The 15698-nt window shown below is 36.3% G+C and overlaps 1 protein-coding gene across 6 annotated transcripts in view; it reads right to left on the bottom strand.

The window, feature by feature from the left end:
* Tp53bp1 (tumor protein p53 binding protein 1) overlaps window positions 1–15698 on the bottom strand; it is a 90991-nt gene that overhangs the window by 18673 nt on the left and 56620 nt on the right. For all 6 annotated transcript variants that reach the window (XM_047539471.1, XM_047539467.1, XM_047539469.1 and 3 more), the window contains 4 exons: window positions 12831–12885; window positions 10279–10371; window positions 4398–4878; window positions 3131–3283 (listed from right to left, as the gene is read on the bottom strand). In XM_047539471.1, coding sequence (XP_047395427.1) covers window positions 3131–3283; window positions 4398–4878; window positions 10279–10371; window positions 12831–12885 — 782 coding nt within the window. The remainder of the gene's footprint in view (window positions 1–3130; window positions 3284–4397; window positions 4879–10278; window positions 10372–12830; window positions 12886–15698) is intronic.

The raw sequence follows: 15698 nt of genomic DNA, 5'->3' as shown, positions 1-15698 counted from the left end.
AATAATAATCCAGTATGTCATTGTATCCACTTTGCATTCTGTTTACAATATTCTTCTACCCTACCCCTTAGTGTTATCTGCCACACTCATCTGAGCACTACATCTTCTGTGAGGCCTTTGAACTCCTCAGGTAGGCTTGTAGACTCCATCGCTTCTTTCCTCCTACCCTTCTACTACAGCAGTCAACAAGTTCTAGACTTGTTACATGTCAACTGTAAGTGCCTAGAGAACTAGAACACTATCTCTTTGTCTTCACAGTCCCAATGTCTGCTACAGTGCTGGGAAATTACTGACAAATACATGAATAAAATCTTTAAAAGATGATGAAAGAAACAAGGGCTATAAAGACGAGAAAAAACAAAGTTCTTCATTGTTATGTTTTCTCTACTTCCCAGAACATGAACAGCTTTACTCTGCCTCAACCTGTCCACCTTCACACCCCACACATGTTTGAATGTGCTGCCCACCAACTGTTCTGGTATGCTCTTTGCTTTCTGCCTCTGTGCTTCTGCTCACCAAGCCCTTTCCTCCTATCTCCCAATATCAAAATCTTTAATGTCCATCTCAAATGTTTTCTTCTCATCCAAAATGAATTAAATGAAACTGTCTTCCAATGAATTTCTTCCTCCTCAGAACTATTCATATGTGCCTTTCTTTTGGCACATACAACTTTTTCTCTTGAGAGGCAGCATAAGGTAGAGATTGGGAACACAGGCTCTGAAATTATGCCGCCTGAATTGAATACTCATTCCTCTATTTATTAACTGTATAAAACTTATGGTAATATTTTAATTTGTTATGCCTCTGTTTTATGCAAAATGAAAATAACAACCCTATCTTATCTCACAGCATTTTTTTTTTTTTGTACCAGGATTGAACCTAGCAGTGCTTAACCACTGAGCCACATTCCAGCCATTTTTTAAATTTTTTTTGAGACAGGGTCTCACTAAGTTGCATACGGCCTCACTAAATTGCTGAGGCTGGCTTTGAACTTACGATTCTCCTACCTAGCCTCCCAAGCTGCTGGAATTACAGGCATGTGCTACTGGCAAACAGCATAATTTTGAGGATTAAATAAGTTAATTCACTTAAGTTCTTATAATAATCCCTGTTATGTTAGTAAATATTAAAAGTTATTACTTAAAGGTTAGTCTTTATTATTTTATTTAATTATAGTGTTTAACAAACCACAGTCCACAGGCATATAATAGGTATTACCTAATATATGTTCAAAGATAAATAAGTTCAGGAAGTGCTGGGTTAAACAGAATAAAATAGCTATCTTTACCAGAGGACTTCTCAGAACCTTAAATGTGATATGTAAATTTCATGATGATGGTGGTGGTGATAGGGTTTAATAACATTTGGTATCTCACACTTACTCATGACCATGGAGTTGAACTCTTCCCTCTAAGCTATCTAATAGGACTATCATTTCCAGAAATATGCACTTTAAAGTACCAGATAAAATATTAAATGAAGTACTAGGTATTACAATATAATGTATCTGGCACAGAAACACAGTATATTATATATTATTGTATATACTGTATATATACAATACAGTATATCTGGCACAGATATACTAATGTGGACTATTGCAGTTACAACAATTTTTCATGAAAGCAAATTATTTTTCTATAAAACTATTAAGTTCATAATTTTCCCAAAATCATGACAGGGCTGGGGTTGTGGCTCAGTGGAAGAGTGCTTGCCTAGCCTGTGTGAGGAACCAGGTTTGATTCTCAGCACTACATATAAATAAATGAATAAAATAAAGGTCCATCAACCACTAAAAAATAAATAAATAAATAAATAAATAAATAAATAAATAAATAAATAAAAATCATGACATAAAAAATTCCATGAACAAAAATGCTTTTAAAATATTAAAAAATAAAGTTGAGCCAGATGTAGTGGCACATGACTATAATCCCAGCTACTTGGGAGGCTGAGCCAGGAGGATTGCAAATTTGAGGCCCTAGCAAATTTACAAGACCCAGCTCAAAATTAAAAGTAAAAACAGCTGGGGATGTAGCTCAGTGCATAAGGCTTTGGGTTCCATGCCCAGCACTGCAATCAATCAATCAATCAATCAATCCAAATTTTAAAATATTTTTGAGGTTTTGTATATAACAAAGAATAAAAAAACAATTTCTCAAATTGATGTCAAATGTTGTCTAACATGAGGGCCACAAAGACACATTACTGAACAATAAGAATGTTCCATTTAAGAAACATATACCAGAGTTTAATTCTTCCTAAGCACAACTTTCTACATGGCCAGCTCACAATTATGCCATGACATAGGAATAAATAGGGTTATCATTATCATTACAAAAAATGTCGGAGCTGAAGAAATAACTCCTTCTAGAGAGCACTGGTCTAGCATGCGCAAGGACCGTGGTTTGAATCCAAGGCCCCTCAAGGGGGTAAAAAAAAACAGAAGTCTTTATGGGGCTGAGGATATAGTTCAGTTGCACCTCCTATCGATTAAATAAAATAGTTCCAGATATTACCATATGTACCAACAAAGATCCCAGATCTTTAGAAAATCTATCTAATCTCAGTCAATATGAGATATAAATAAAGTCAGTATATGACATTGTCCATTAACAAGTCAATAAATGCCAATAATATGCTGACATATTATTGAGTCCATAATAATCCCACTGAAAATTCATCTCTTACTAACAGGTCCATGACCCACGACCACACATAGATGGAGACAAAAAAAAAATACAATGATAGACATAAAAAACAACAAGGAAACACATGCATCTAATAGGGACCTCTAAACTTCATTTGAGTTTTCAAGGATTTAAAATGACACATAAAACCTTTATACATGAGAGATTGAGACTTATCAACCTGCTTTTTACAGAAAAGGAAAACATGATAGGACTGACCAGAGATCAAACAGCAAGAACATGCCTGGAGAAAACAGAATAACAGGACTTCTCTTTTTTAACCCTATTCTTATATCTTTTACAATAATAATAATAATGAGGAGGAGCAGAAAAGAAGGAAGAGGAAAACCAAGTGTTAGAACTAGTGGCACAGGAAAGACGAGGTGTGCAAGGTGAGTTTTCAATAGAAAGAAACTTGCCACAAGGACCTAGGGTATTACCTCAGTAACTTTTCTTTCTACTTCTGTTCCATCCACATAATATACATCTGTGATGACACGGGTGACAACTGTGCGCACTTCACGGATTGTTCTCATGTGGCGATGCAAGACATGGCCATGTGGAGGCTGAGGCATATCAAACTCTTCTTCCCCCTATGACAGATACAGAACACAAGCACAGGTCTCATGATAGATGTCAGAATCACAAATCAACTTCTTAATGATGAGCACTGTTCAGAGGATTCATGAATCTAAAATAATGAAATTTCCCAGATGCTTTGCTGGAGAGTTTCCTTTTCTGTTTTCCTTTTCTGTAAAAAGCAGGTTGATAAATCTTTACAGATAAGTATGAAGATGGACCAGCTATGTAGCCAGACACTAAAAGGAGTACATGTCAGCATAACTTGATGTGAAATGACCTACTATTGCTTAAATCAAAATCTTTACAACTAGCATTTATATCTAGGGGGTATTTATGCAAACATCTGATAACTAAAAGTACATTATTCTTAGATTATAATCCTTCTAATTTTGATGATGATTTGTTAATTAGTATACAGATTTACAGTTCCAACCATTCTTTAGATAAAAAACAATGCCACCTGAATTTTGTGAATTTCTATTTGTTAACACATTTCCACCACTTTTATCCTCTTATCTACTCAATTTTTACTAGTACTCACAGTTCCATACTCTATCCCAGGAACCTGTTCTTCCTCTAGCCTCACTTACATCAGTCCCATTATCTCTAGTCTTAGCCTCTTTCTTCTAGTTCCCAGTCACTTTGTGCCTTCCCCCCTCTCTCTCTATTCCTGTCACTATTCTTTCTGATTTCACTACTGTGATAAACTGTCCATCAAATCTGTCTCCTTTATTTTCTGCTGAATTCCTAGAAATGCTGGTGAAACAGATTTAGGGGGCAGATTAGCTCTAATGATTAGAAAGGAGGATGTGAAATGGTGGCAGAAGGAAAAGACTGTATCCTGGAGGGGACACAGGAGCCAACTTGTATCCTGGCTTTCTATTCCAGTAAAGGCCTACTTCATAAACTCGAGCACTAGTCCATTTTCCCTAAAAGAATATCCATTGTACAGTTAACTATAATTTTCACCACCTTAACTCTATCCTGGATAAACTGCTTTTCTTTGAACCACTATTCTATACAAAACTTCTACAAGTTGTCATCAGAAAGAAATGTAACTACTTAAATTCTCTGAGTCTTCAGAGTCAAAATCAGGGCCTCTGAAGTGTCCTGGTATGCTCTCACCTGGCTATGGAGCGACTCTGTATCATCCCCAGAAGCACTGACTGGTTTCTCACCACTTCCTCTCTCAGTCTGCACTGTGGCATCCTGTTTTCCAGAGTTCTGGTCCACAGTACTGGTTCCCTGTTCACATACATTCTTTACTGTCTGGGTTGCTGCTGAAACCGTTTCTGGGACCCACAGGGAACATTCCATGGTCTGGATTCCTATATTATTTTGGGTAGGCCTTTCGATCAAGGCCTTACTAGATTCTTCCTCATTGGTATTCTGTCCTTTCTGGACTTCTTGCACATCCATCTCCATTGCTTCTCCTTGCTGGCTGGATGGCCCCTGTGTGATCCTCTGATGGGAGGTAGGAGAGGCAGAATCCTCAGTAGGACTAATGGGCTTCATAGGTTGTTCACTTTCCCTGATCGTTTGGTTGTCTTCCAATTTTTCCTTCTCCTCTTCTTCTTGAGTACTTGGAAAATGGAGCAAGTTCCCCCTGAAAATGAAACAATGTATGTGGTATTAACATGGTTCCTTCACTGTGAAACTCATGTTAAAAAAATATTTTTTTAAAATTTTTTAGTTGTAGATGGAAACGATACCTTATTTATTTTTAAATGGTGCTGAGAATTGAACCCAGTACCTCACACGTGCTAGGCAAGTGCTCTACCACTGAGCCACAATCTCAGCCCCTTGTGTTAAAATTTAATTCCAGGGAAAAGAGGGGTGGGAGGGGTGGGAGGGAAGGGAAAAAATAACAGAATGAATCAAACATTACCCTATGTAAATTTATGATTACACAAATGGTATGCCTTTATGCCATGTACAAACAGAGAAACAACATGTATCCCATTTGTTTACAATAAAAAAAAATTTTAATTCCTACTGTCATAAGGGATTAAGAGAGTAGAAACTTAATCCAACTATCACATTTTAGAGGTGGGGCTTTGGGAGATAACTAAGATTAAATAAGGTCATAAGGGTAGGGTCCCCATAAGTAAATAGTGGTAGCCTTATAAGGATAGAGAGAAAGAGAGACCTGAGCTAATATATGCAACTCCCTCTCTCTCATCATGTGATGCCCCCAGCTCTACCGTGAGACTCTGGCAGCAAGGCCACTGCCAGATGCAGCCCCTTAACTTTGGAACAGAACTATGATCCAAAATAAACCTCTTTTCTTTATTTATGTGGTACTGTGTTATTAGCAACAGAAAATAGATGAAGAGGACTAGAGTATGTAAAGTAAGACAGAAAACAAAAGAGAAACAGAGAAGAAAATGTATAGTGGCAATGGGGAACCATACTCAGACAATTTTAGTAACACAAAGATTAGAGAAATTACTATGGCCCAGCATATCACTTTGTAAGGCCTATTATATTATAATTGCACTCCTATGAAAAAGTAACAGTAGCAGGGCCATCCCATCATGAGGCTAAATGGTCATACCATTTCTTCCTAACACTAGTTATGAACACTGAAACCTGATGCAGGAAAATGAGGTAAACATTAGATGTAGAATCATCACTGAAGTCACAAACAATACAAGGTAGCTTAGAGTTCTACTTAAAAAAAAGAAATAATAATAATCAACTATGTTAAGATGTCTCATGTGTTTATGAATAGGTCTAACATTCCTTAACTGACTCCTAGCATTATAGATACCATTTACCCCCTCCTAGCTAATAATTTTAAAGAAATTCAATCTTTAAAGGAGAAAGTTATTCGTGAGATTCTGATTTTGCTAGCTACATGGGTATATTTACGGCTAACATTTCAGAGTAACTTGGTTCCTCAAAGACAGTTCTCAAAGATACAGTTCATTTCTTCTCATTAGCCTTTCCATTTGTACATCAGTGATTTGCTCATTTATTCCACAAGCATTTGCGAATGTCTCCTATAAGCCAAATATCATGCTTTCTGAGGTGACCAGGAACTTAAAAGTCCTTAATAATTCTCCAGAATAAAAAGGCTCAGGACAACTCCAAACTAGCAGGTTACATAGAAATTCATCTTGTTCGTGTTTATATTTAAAACACATAACACGAAGTTTAAAATAGGTGCATAATACATGTATGCTGAACAAAAGAATGAATATTCTTTGAATCAGTAAGCTGAAAAACTCTACTTAAGATTAAATAAACAGGAACTGGGGATGTAGCTCAGCAGTAGAGCGCTCACCTAGCATGTGTGAGGCACTGGGTGCAATCCTCAGTTTCACATAAAAATAAGTAAATAAAATAGTGTGTCCATCTACAACTACAATTTTTTAAAAGATTAAATAAACATACACTAGGTCATTTTTAGGCTACATAACATTTAAATAGCCAGAATAAAGATAAAAAATCCATTCTGAACTGACCATACTGAGATCACATCTAGAATATATTTCAGTTTGGGGTATCACATTTTACAAGGCATAAACTGAAACACATCCTAAAGATAACCTCAAGGATGTAGAAACCACATCATATGTTTGTTGCTTTCAGTATCTGGCCAGAGAAAGACAGAGCTTGGGCTTTCTCCTAAATGGGAGAGCCCTCATTCTTAGCAGTTGAGCTCTCCTAGGTAGATAGGATAAAGGAAGCATGAAGAGCTCTTTAGGGCTTGCCTGCTCTGGATCCTGAGTGAGGAAAAGGAAACATTTCTAAGGTTTCTATATTGTTCAGTTCAGTTTAACAGAATAGGAGATTGATGAAGGATAAGGAATAAAGTTCAAGTTAAAAACCATTTGGTTTTTATAGTTTGTGTCCTCTCAGCTGAATGAGGATATGTGTTCCAATGAAGAAAAGACACTCATATGAGTTGCACCTATTTCTAACAAGACTTATAAATGATCATACATATAAAAGTACTGAGTAGATGTACCAATATTAGCTGCATAAAATAAAGCAATTAAAGAGACTCAAATCACCTTCTATATAAACTGAATATTTGTGTTTAAAATTTTAAGACATCTAATGTACCAATGGTTAAGCAAAAACGAAGGTGAGTCAAAAGCCAAAAGGGTCAGGACTCAATTAATGATTTTAAGAATTAAATTACCATTGCTTCCCACCCTTGAGTAAGATTACACATTTTACTTCATATCTGTGTCCACTCAAAACTCATAAATTAAGTCCTATCCCCCAAGGTGATGCTATTCAGTTGTAGGGTTTTGGGGGGTGACTGGGTCATGAGGGCAGAGCCCTCATGAATGGGGTTAGTGCCCTTATGAAGGAGACCTCAGAGAGCTTCCTCACAGGAAGTGGCCCTCACCAGACACCAAATCTGCCACTGCTTTAAGACTTTCCATAACAATAAGAAATTTCTGATGTTCCTAAGTTACCCAGTCTATGGCAGCTTGTTATAGCAGCCAAAAAGACAAAGACACTGGGGTAGAACTGCTGAGTAGAATTTCACTGCTAAAGTAAAGTTCTATTTTATTTTGAACTTTTTCCCCCCTCAAGTATTAAGGTCGTTTTTTAACCTCCTCCAAATATTTAACCAGAATTCTTCCCTCTTTAAAGACCAAAAGTGACTCATTACAACACTAGCAATATTCAGCAGATTCCTATCAAATATCAGAATTTTGTTATTTATCATTCTGTTAGCATTGGTCAAATGATTAATGTTTAAAAAAGTACAGGTATTTCCACACAAGTTCATATTTATATATATGTGTGTCATTAACGAGATTTGCTAATAAATGATTAAGATCAATATAAATAGTAGGCAAAAAAAAAAGCCATAATTGTAACATACACTGTAAAAAGTGTTAACCCACTCCTACCAAGTTTATAAATCTTTAGATAAAAATAAAGCAAGAAGAGGTTGGGGATGTGGCTCAGGGGTAGAGCACATAACTAGCACATGTGAGGCACCAGGTTCAATCCTCAGTACCACATAAAAAAATAAACGCATAAAGTTTTAAAAAATTTTAAAAACAAAACAAAACAAAAATAAAGTAGTAAGAAAAATCCACCATGAAAATCCACATGAGGCCTTTACTGTCCCAAGAAACAATGAAGGAGGACTCTTTGGCATCAGAAAAGAGCTTTAGAAGCAAAGAAATCCAATAAATTATAAGTAGTAAACACTTATTTCTCCATTAGTTATAGTAACACAATTGTACTCTGGTCACCATATACCAAGATTTAGAAATAGATGTTAACAAAGTAAATTTTAGCAGAATAAAAAGCCTGGATAAAATTAATCCAGAGTGAATCAGGGGAGAATAAATAAATCTCCACTTTAGGAAAGTTCTAACCATTCAGTTCTGTGTATAGGTCTGTCTATGGAGCAACTAAAATCAAATCCAGCTGGCTTTCCATGTCCTGTTCTACCAAAGGTTACTGTCACCAACATGTTGCCCCTCTATTTATTTATTTATTTTTTTAGTTGTCAATGGATCTTTTATTTTATTTATTTATATGTGGTGCTGAGTATCAAACCCAGGGCCTCATACATGCCAGACAAGCTCTCTACCACTGAGCCACAACTCCAGCCCCATGTCCCTCTATTTTAAGACATTCTAATAAAAACGATACAATGCCATCAATAAATTTAGTAACAGCTAGGCCATAATAGCACTTTTAGAATCAGACATAGTGATATTTCACCTAACGAGCCTTTTTTTTGGGATACAATAGAGGCTCTGATTTTCTTACCATCCAGGCTAATGAAGTCTTAAGAATATCAACAAGCTCACATTTAATAATCAGATTGCCCAGTAAAAGCACTGACATATTTCTCTTAACTATTTCTATCAATAAAAACAAAGAAATTATGCTACCAATACCACTATTAGGGATATACCTACTAAAAAATTATTATCACACCATCTAGTAAAAAAAAAAAAAAAAATCAATGAATTGTAGAGACGAAAGATACTACCTGATAATGAAAATATAAGCTCATTTCCACTACCATTTCTTTTCCCTATCCCTAATATTAAGAATCATGTATTTCCAACAAGGTAGTTTGTAATAATTTAAATAGAAAAGAAACACTTTTGACTCAAGGGATTTGTTTGTTTGCTTTTTCCTGCTTCAGAGTATCAAGAGATTATGAAATAAAGAAATTATGCAAAAATTAATTCATTAAGCTTGAAAAACTTTTTAAATTTGAGATGTTAAGCATCTCATATGTTACCCTATGGGAAACTAAGAGGAAATAACAATCTGTTAAAAGCAAACATTATTTCTAAAGCTAAGAAAAAACAAACCTCAGAACAGAATTACATATATTAAATTCATGAAGACTGAACATTTTGAACTAATATAACTAGCAGATAAAAATGTGTATCTATAGAATAATAAAATTTCTCATAACATCTTTTATGAATCAATCCACAATGTGTCATAGTTCTTCAGATGAAAAAAATAAACTCAAGCTCACAAAACAGTAGCAGCATGTATCAGATTTTGGTACTGTTTCAGTCAGCTTTTTCACTGCTGGAACTAAATGGTTTGACTAGCACAATTATAATGGAGGAAAGGTTTATTTGAGGGCTCACGGTTTCTGAGGTCTTAGTACACAGAAGGCCAGGTCCATTCCTCGGGGCTTGAGGTGTGGCAGAATATCATGGCGGAAGAGTGTGGCAGAGGGAAGCAGCTCACATAATCAGAAAGCAGAGAGAGACTCCACTCTCCACATACAAATATATATACCCCCAAAGCCACGACCCAATTCCCTCCTCCTCCGGCCACACCCTACCTGCCTGCAGTTACCACTAAATTAATCCCATCAGGGATTATTTCATTGATTATATTAAGACTCCCAAAACCCAATCATTTCTCCTCTGAACCTTCTTACACTGTCTCACACATGGGCTTTTGGGGGATACCTCATATCCAAACTCTGACAAGTGCCAACCAAAATTGGTAGCCCAAAAGATGTTGTGAAAATAATGTTTACCTGGTGGGTACAGAGGAGGGATCCACACCCACAGTCTCATCCTCTTGACGGGCTTCACAGATACAGCTAAACACAGACGTGGTCTTCTGGGGACTAAGATAATACATTAAAGCAATATATGGTGTTAGTTTAGGAAGAAAAAGTACCTCTGGAGATTATCCTTTTAAGTGCAGAGGAAATCCTTTCTCTGAATCCCAAACACCAAAATGCAAATTCTTCATACATGGTTCAAACTAGCCGAATAAAAAACTTTCAAGGAAGATTCATAGGAAATAAGGTAGACAGAAGACTGGATTAAATACTATAAAGATGCAATCAGCAAAATCCAGACTGTAGAAAACTATAGGGCAAACAATCTAGTCCTTGAACTAGATTGTGAGGGATAGGGAGGGGGCTCTATAATTTTAGAAAGGCTTAAAAGACATATTAATCAAATGCAATGTGGAGACCTTATTGGGATTTTAACTCAAACAAAAAAAAAAAAATTTAAGGACAGAGAAATCTGACCACTCAATATCTGACAACATTAAGAAATCATTGTCAATTATGTGGTTAAGTTTTAAAATAAAAACCCTTATGTTTTAGAGATAGCGTTGAAAGATTTATAGATAAAATGACATAATGCTGGAATTATCTTCAAATTAATCCAGTGGGGAAGGGGGTGTTGGAAGTATTTATAAATGAACCAAGACTGGCAACAAGTTGGTAATCTTTGAAACATGGTCACCCAGTATATTTCTCTCTATTTTTATATACTCTTGAAACTTTCCATAGTAAAATGATTGAGAAATTTGGTGACACCAAGCTGGATATACAGCTCACTTGGTAGAGTGCTTGCCTTGCAAGCACAAGGCCCTGGGTTCAATACCCAGCACTGCAAAAAAAAAAAAGAAAGAAAGAAAAAGAAATCTGAAGAGAGTCCAGTTATGGATAACACTTAAAAGCTTCACCTACGGCTGGAGATATAGCTCAGCTGGGAGAATGTATGCCTCACACGCACAAGGCCTGGGTTTAATCCCTAGCACCACAAAAAAAATGGTCTCACCTAAATGAAAAAGAAGCAATGATCATTTATAATATTCTAAAAAAAAAGCTTATGATCAAAAATTTTAAAATACATACCAAATTTGTTTCACAAAAGTACCAATGAATTTCATCTCATTCCATGATCTATCATCCCAACCCTCTGCTAGTTTTTTCTCCCTACATTCTGCCCTAAGGGTTCAGAAGTCTCAGCATTATATTCTGTCCCCTCTGAATATACACATATACAGGCTAAAAATAAGTGCCTGGCACACACAATTCTGCTAAAGCCAGAGACCAGATACAAATGCTCCTTTCTTCAACTTCTAAGAGTACACATCATTAATGGGTCTTTGGGCAGTGAGTATAGCATAGTGATAGAGCACTAGAGTGATAGAGCAGGAGGCTGTCGGTTAGATCTCCAGCACTGGAAAGGAAAGAGAGAGGAAAAAAAAAAGTCTTCTTCCACAAAATAAGAAACTTAAGGTGCTCATTCAAATTAAATATATAAAAGCCCAGAGAGCAACTAAGATGCAGCTAAGAACAGATCAAAGAATTTTGAGAGGGATCAGACATAAATGAAGGTTGAAATCAATATACTGACATGTATTAAATTTTATTTTTTAAAATCCAGACTTCTGTCAGACATGGTGGTACATGCCTGTAATCCCAGCAACTCTAGAGGCTAAGTCAGGACAACAGTCTGGACAACTCAGCAAGACCCCAATCTCAAGGTTAAAAAAAAAAAAAAAAATTTAAAAAGGCCTGGGAGACGTAGTTCAGTGGTAAGAGTACCCTGGATTCAATCCCAGTATCTCTCTCTCTCTCTCTCAACAGACACAGATAAAATCCAGTTTTCTCTTTAAAATTTTAAACATTTGGCAATACTAAATCTGCATTTTCAAATAAAAACCACTGGCTATAACTGAACAGGGACATACTGTTTTAAGTGGGGCACCTATTCAGTCTGCCATTCTCCTCAACACTCCAACAGTCTTGCACCTAGTCTATTTTACTTATTTACAGTACCTGTCTAGCCTCTGATTACCCATATTTCACCAACTGCTGTTAACGTTTTCATGCTGGATGACTCCAGCCAGGAACAAATGAAACAATTCTCTCACAGCCACAAGATGGTAAAGCTTCACCATGAAAACCACAGTAAGGGGTAACACTTTCCTCAAAGCATTACAGCATTCATGACAAAGCAAAAATAACAACTCGACATAGTAGTTAATTTGGCAGGAAGAAGGAACAATGACCACAGCTAACACAACAATCTCAGTCTCATCAACAGAAGATGAAAAAAAGCTCTTATGAACAAGAGGAAAGACCTCTAAAGCCTTAGATAGCAAAGTCTTTATTGGACTTAAAAAGTATTAATAAGAAAGTCTCTGATCAATTCAAGACATTCCTCCATCTATGCTGGATTTTCCATGTTAAGTTTGTATATCTGTTGATAATCATCTTCCCTTCATTACCAGAAGCTTTGTATTGAACGCCTCTAAATAGTAACCAGCTCTAGTTACCTGGCAACAGCCTCAGCAACAGCAGATTCATTTTTTCTTTCAACAGTTGCAGGCTCTGAATGAAAACAAAAGCAAGGAAAGAGAAACAGAATTCAGTGTCACACCTAAAAACCTTCATCCTGCTCTACTAGTATTTGCAACAAATAACAAAAAGAAATAGAAATAAGACTAATACATGAACATAAACAAATTTCTTATGATTTAATGGCAGGTTTTTCTCATTTCTACCAATTAATTCTTTCAAATTTCCTACAGAAAATGAGTCAGTCTGAACAGAAATATAATAACAGAAACATTTAAAATGGAAATTTTTAAAAAAATAAAATGTATGCTTCTCCTGAATCACAATTCATCTCTCCCCATACAAGAAATTTTTAAATTATATTAAATTTAGCCAGGCATGGTGGTGTACACCTGTAATCCAGTGACTCAGGAGGCTGAGGCAGGAGGACTGCAAATTCAAGACCAACCTCAGAAACTCAGTGAGGCACTAAGGACTTATCAAGACACTGTCTCAAAATAAAACATAAAAAAAGCACTAGGGATATGGCTCAGTGGTTAAGTGACCCTGAGTTCAATCCTGATACAAAAAAAAAAAAAAAAATTAAATCATAAAAATAATCAAGCAATTTAAAAAGAAATTTAAAATATATCTTAATAAAAAAGATATAGAGAGCCTCCCAAGTTGCTGGTATTACAGATATGCACCACCACACCTGGAACCTGGCTCTCTGGCTGAGGCAGAAGGATCTCAAGCTCAAAACCAGCCTCAGCAACTTAGTGAGGCCCTAAGGAACTTAGTTACACCCTGTCTCAAAATATAAAAATAAAATAAAAAGGGCTAGGGATGTGCCTCAGTGACTAAGTGGCCCTGAATTCAATCCCAGGTACAAAAGGAAAAAAAAAAAAAAAAAGACAAAGGAAAATATTTTGAGTTGATGTACAAATTTAGTATCATTTTAGGAACACCTATAAACAGAAGGTACCCAAGTTCTTTCCAAAGTGCTTTAAAACAGATATTTGAAAAATAAGATACATTTCCAAGAAAGAACATGCAGCAAAGATTTAAGGGTGATACTAAAAAGAATCTCATTTTCATAGTAATGTCACTAATGTTAAGGGATTAAAACTTGTTCATTTATAATTTATCCTAGTCTTAGAAAAAAAATTATCCTTAAATATTTTTAATATTTCTAAAATACTTGTGACTCAACACAATCTAAATAGTCCATGAAGAAGGCAGGTGAATTCCAGTGGTTAGAACCCTGGCTCTGAAACAGAAACCTGGCTCCATGCCCAAGCTCCTGCACGTAGTCCAATCTGGGGGTAAACTACTTGGTTGTTCTGAGTCTCCTCATATAGAAGAGATAAAACAGGACCATCCTTATAGGTTTGTGACTACAGTGCCTACTACTGTGCTCTCAGTATTGGGGAAGGTGCTACTGCTTATGGATGTGATCATCCTTAATATTTAGCTCCATCTAAGTCTTCACAATTGTAGTTATAGATGTAAAGTAAGATTCAAGGCTACCACATACTCTTTCTTTCTCTTTCTCTCCCTCTTTTTTTTTTTTTTTTTTTTTTTTTTTGGCACCAGCAGAAATGCTTTACCACTGAGCCACATCCCCAGTTCTTTTTTATATTTTATTTAGAGACAGGGTCTCATTGAGTTGATTAGGGCCTCACTAAGTTGCTGAAGCTGGCTTTGAACTTGCATTCCTCCTGCCTCATCCTCCTGAGCCTCTGGAATTATAGGTGTGTGCAACACCACACCCAGCACCACATACTCTTTCTTCATGAGCCCTTATTTTATTCTAGAGAAAATGATACGAAGCATGGAATCAGGTACTACTTTTCCCTTAATGTTCTATGATTCAAGTCAATAAGCACTGAATTGCAGAGTAACATTAGAGTTTTAGACTACCTGGATTTGAACCCAGGTTACTCTAGCTGTGTGACTACAGAAGGTGCTCAACCTTCCTTTCTCTCAGTCTCCTCATCTGTGAAATGAGGACAATAACAGGACCTACTCCACAGGTTATGAGATTTAATAGCTATACATGTAAAGTGTCTGGCAAATAGTAAGAGCTCAAAATTTATTAGCTAGAACTATTCTCTTTGCTACCAGAGATTAGAAGTTCCTTTTATTCAGCAGGGTGCACACACCTAAAATCCTAATGGCTACGGAGGCTGAGGCAGGAGGATGGCAAGTTTGAGGCCAGCCTGGTCAATTTAGCTAGAACCTGTCTCAAAATTTTAAAAAAGGGCTGGGCATATAGTTCAGTGCCAAGGTCCTGGGTTCAAAACCCAGTGCAGCCAAATAAAAAAGCCTACCTACTCTATACATTCTTTGAAAGTTTCCCTTCAAACTCCTTCAGGACCTTGATTCATCAACTGTTTTTACCTATTCCCTCATCTTTAACCTGTACTCTTGGTTCTGGATCCTTCCTTCAGTCTATAAACTTGTTCAGGTCTCTCCCAAGTAAAAATAACAAATTCTCCCTTGACCCTCCATTTCCCTAAACGTACCACATTTTCTCTTCCTTTCTCATATAAACTTAAAAATTTAAGAAGTTTCTCTTCATCTCCATTTTCCCTCAATTGCCTTCATTATAGCTAAACACTGCACTGAAATGGCTCTTGCTAAGTCAGCAGATGAATTCTAAATGCCAAATCCAACAGCATTTTCAGACACATCTTTCTAGACCTCGGCTTCTATGTCTGACATTATTATCTTGTAACTCTCTTCCCTATAGGTTTCCCTCACTTCATGTTTTTCACCCATTTTTTTCTCCTCTCTGAATGTTCCTTTACAATCTCTTCTATGAAATGACTTCTCCTTCTAACCCCCCCTTAAACAGCATTTAC

The sequence above is a fragment of the Sciurus carolinensis genome, chromosome 2 (genome assembly GCF_902686445.1).
Source record: "Sciurus carolinensis chromosome 2, mSciCar1.2, whole genome shotgun sequence".
NCBI classification, from domain to species: Eukaryota; Metazoa; Chordata; class Mammalia; order Rodentia; family Sciuridae; genus Sciurus; species Sciurus carolinensis.
Note: the sequence above shows the minus strand (reverse complement) of the source record. Positions and strands in the feature narration are given on the sequence as shown.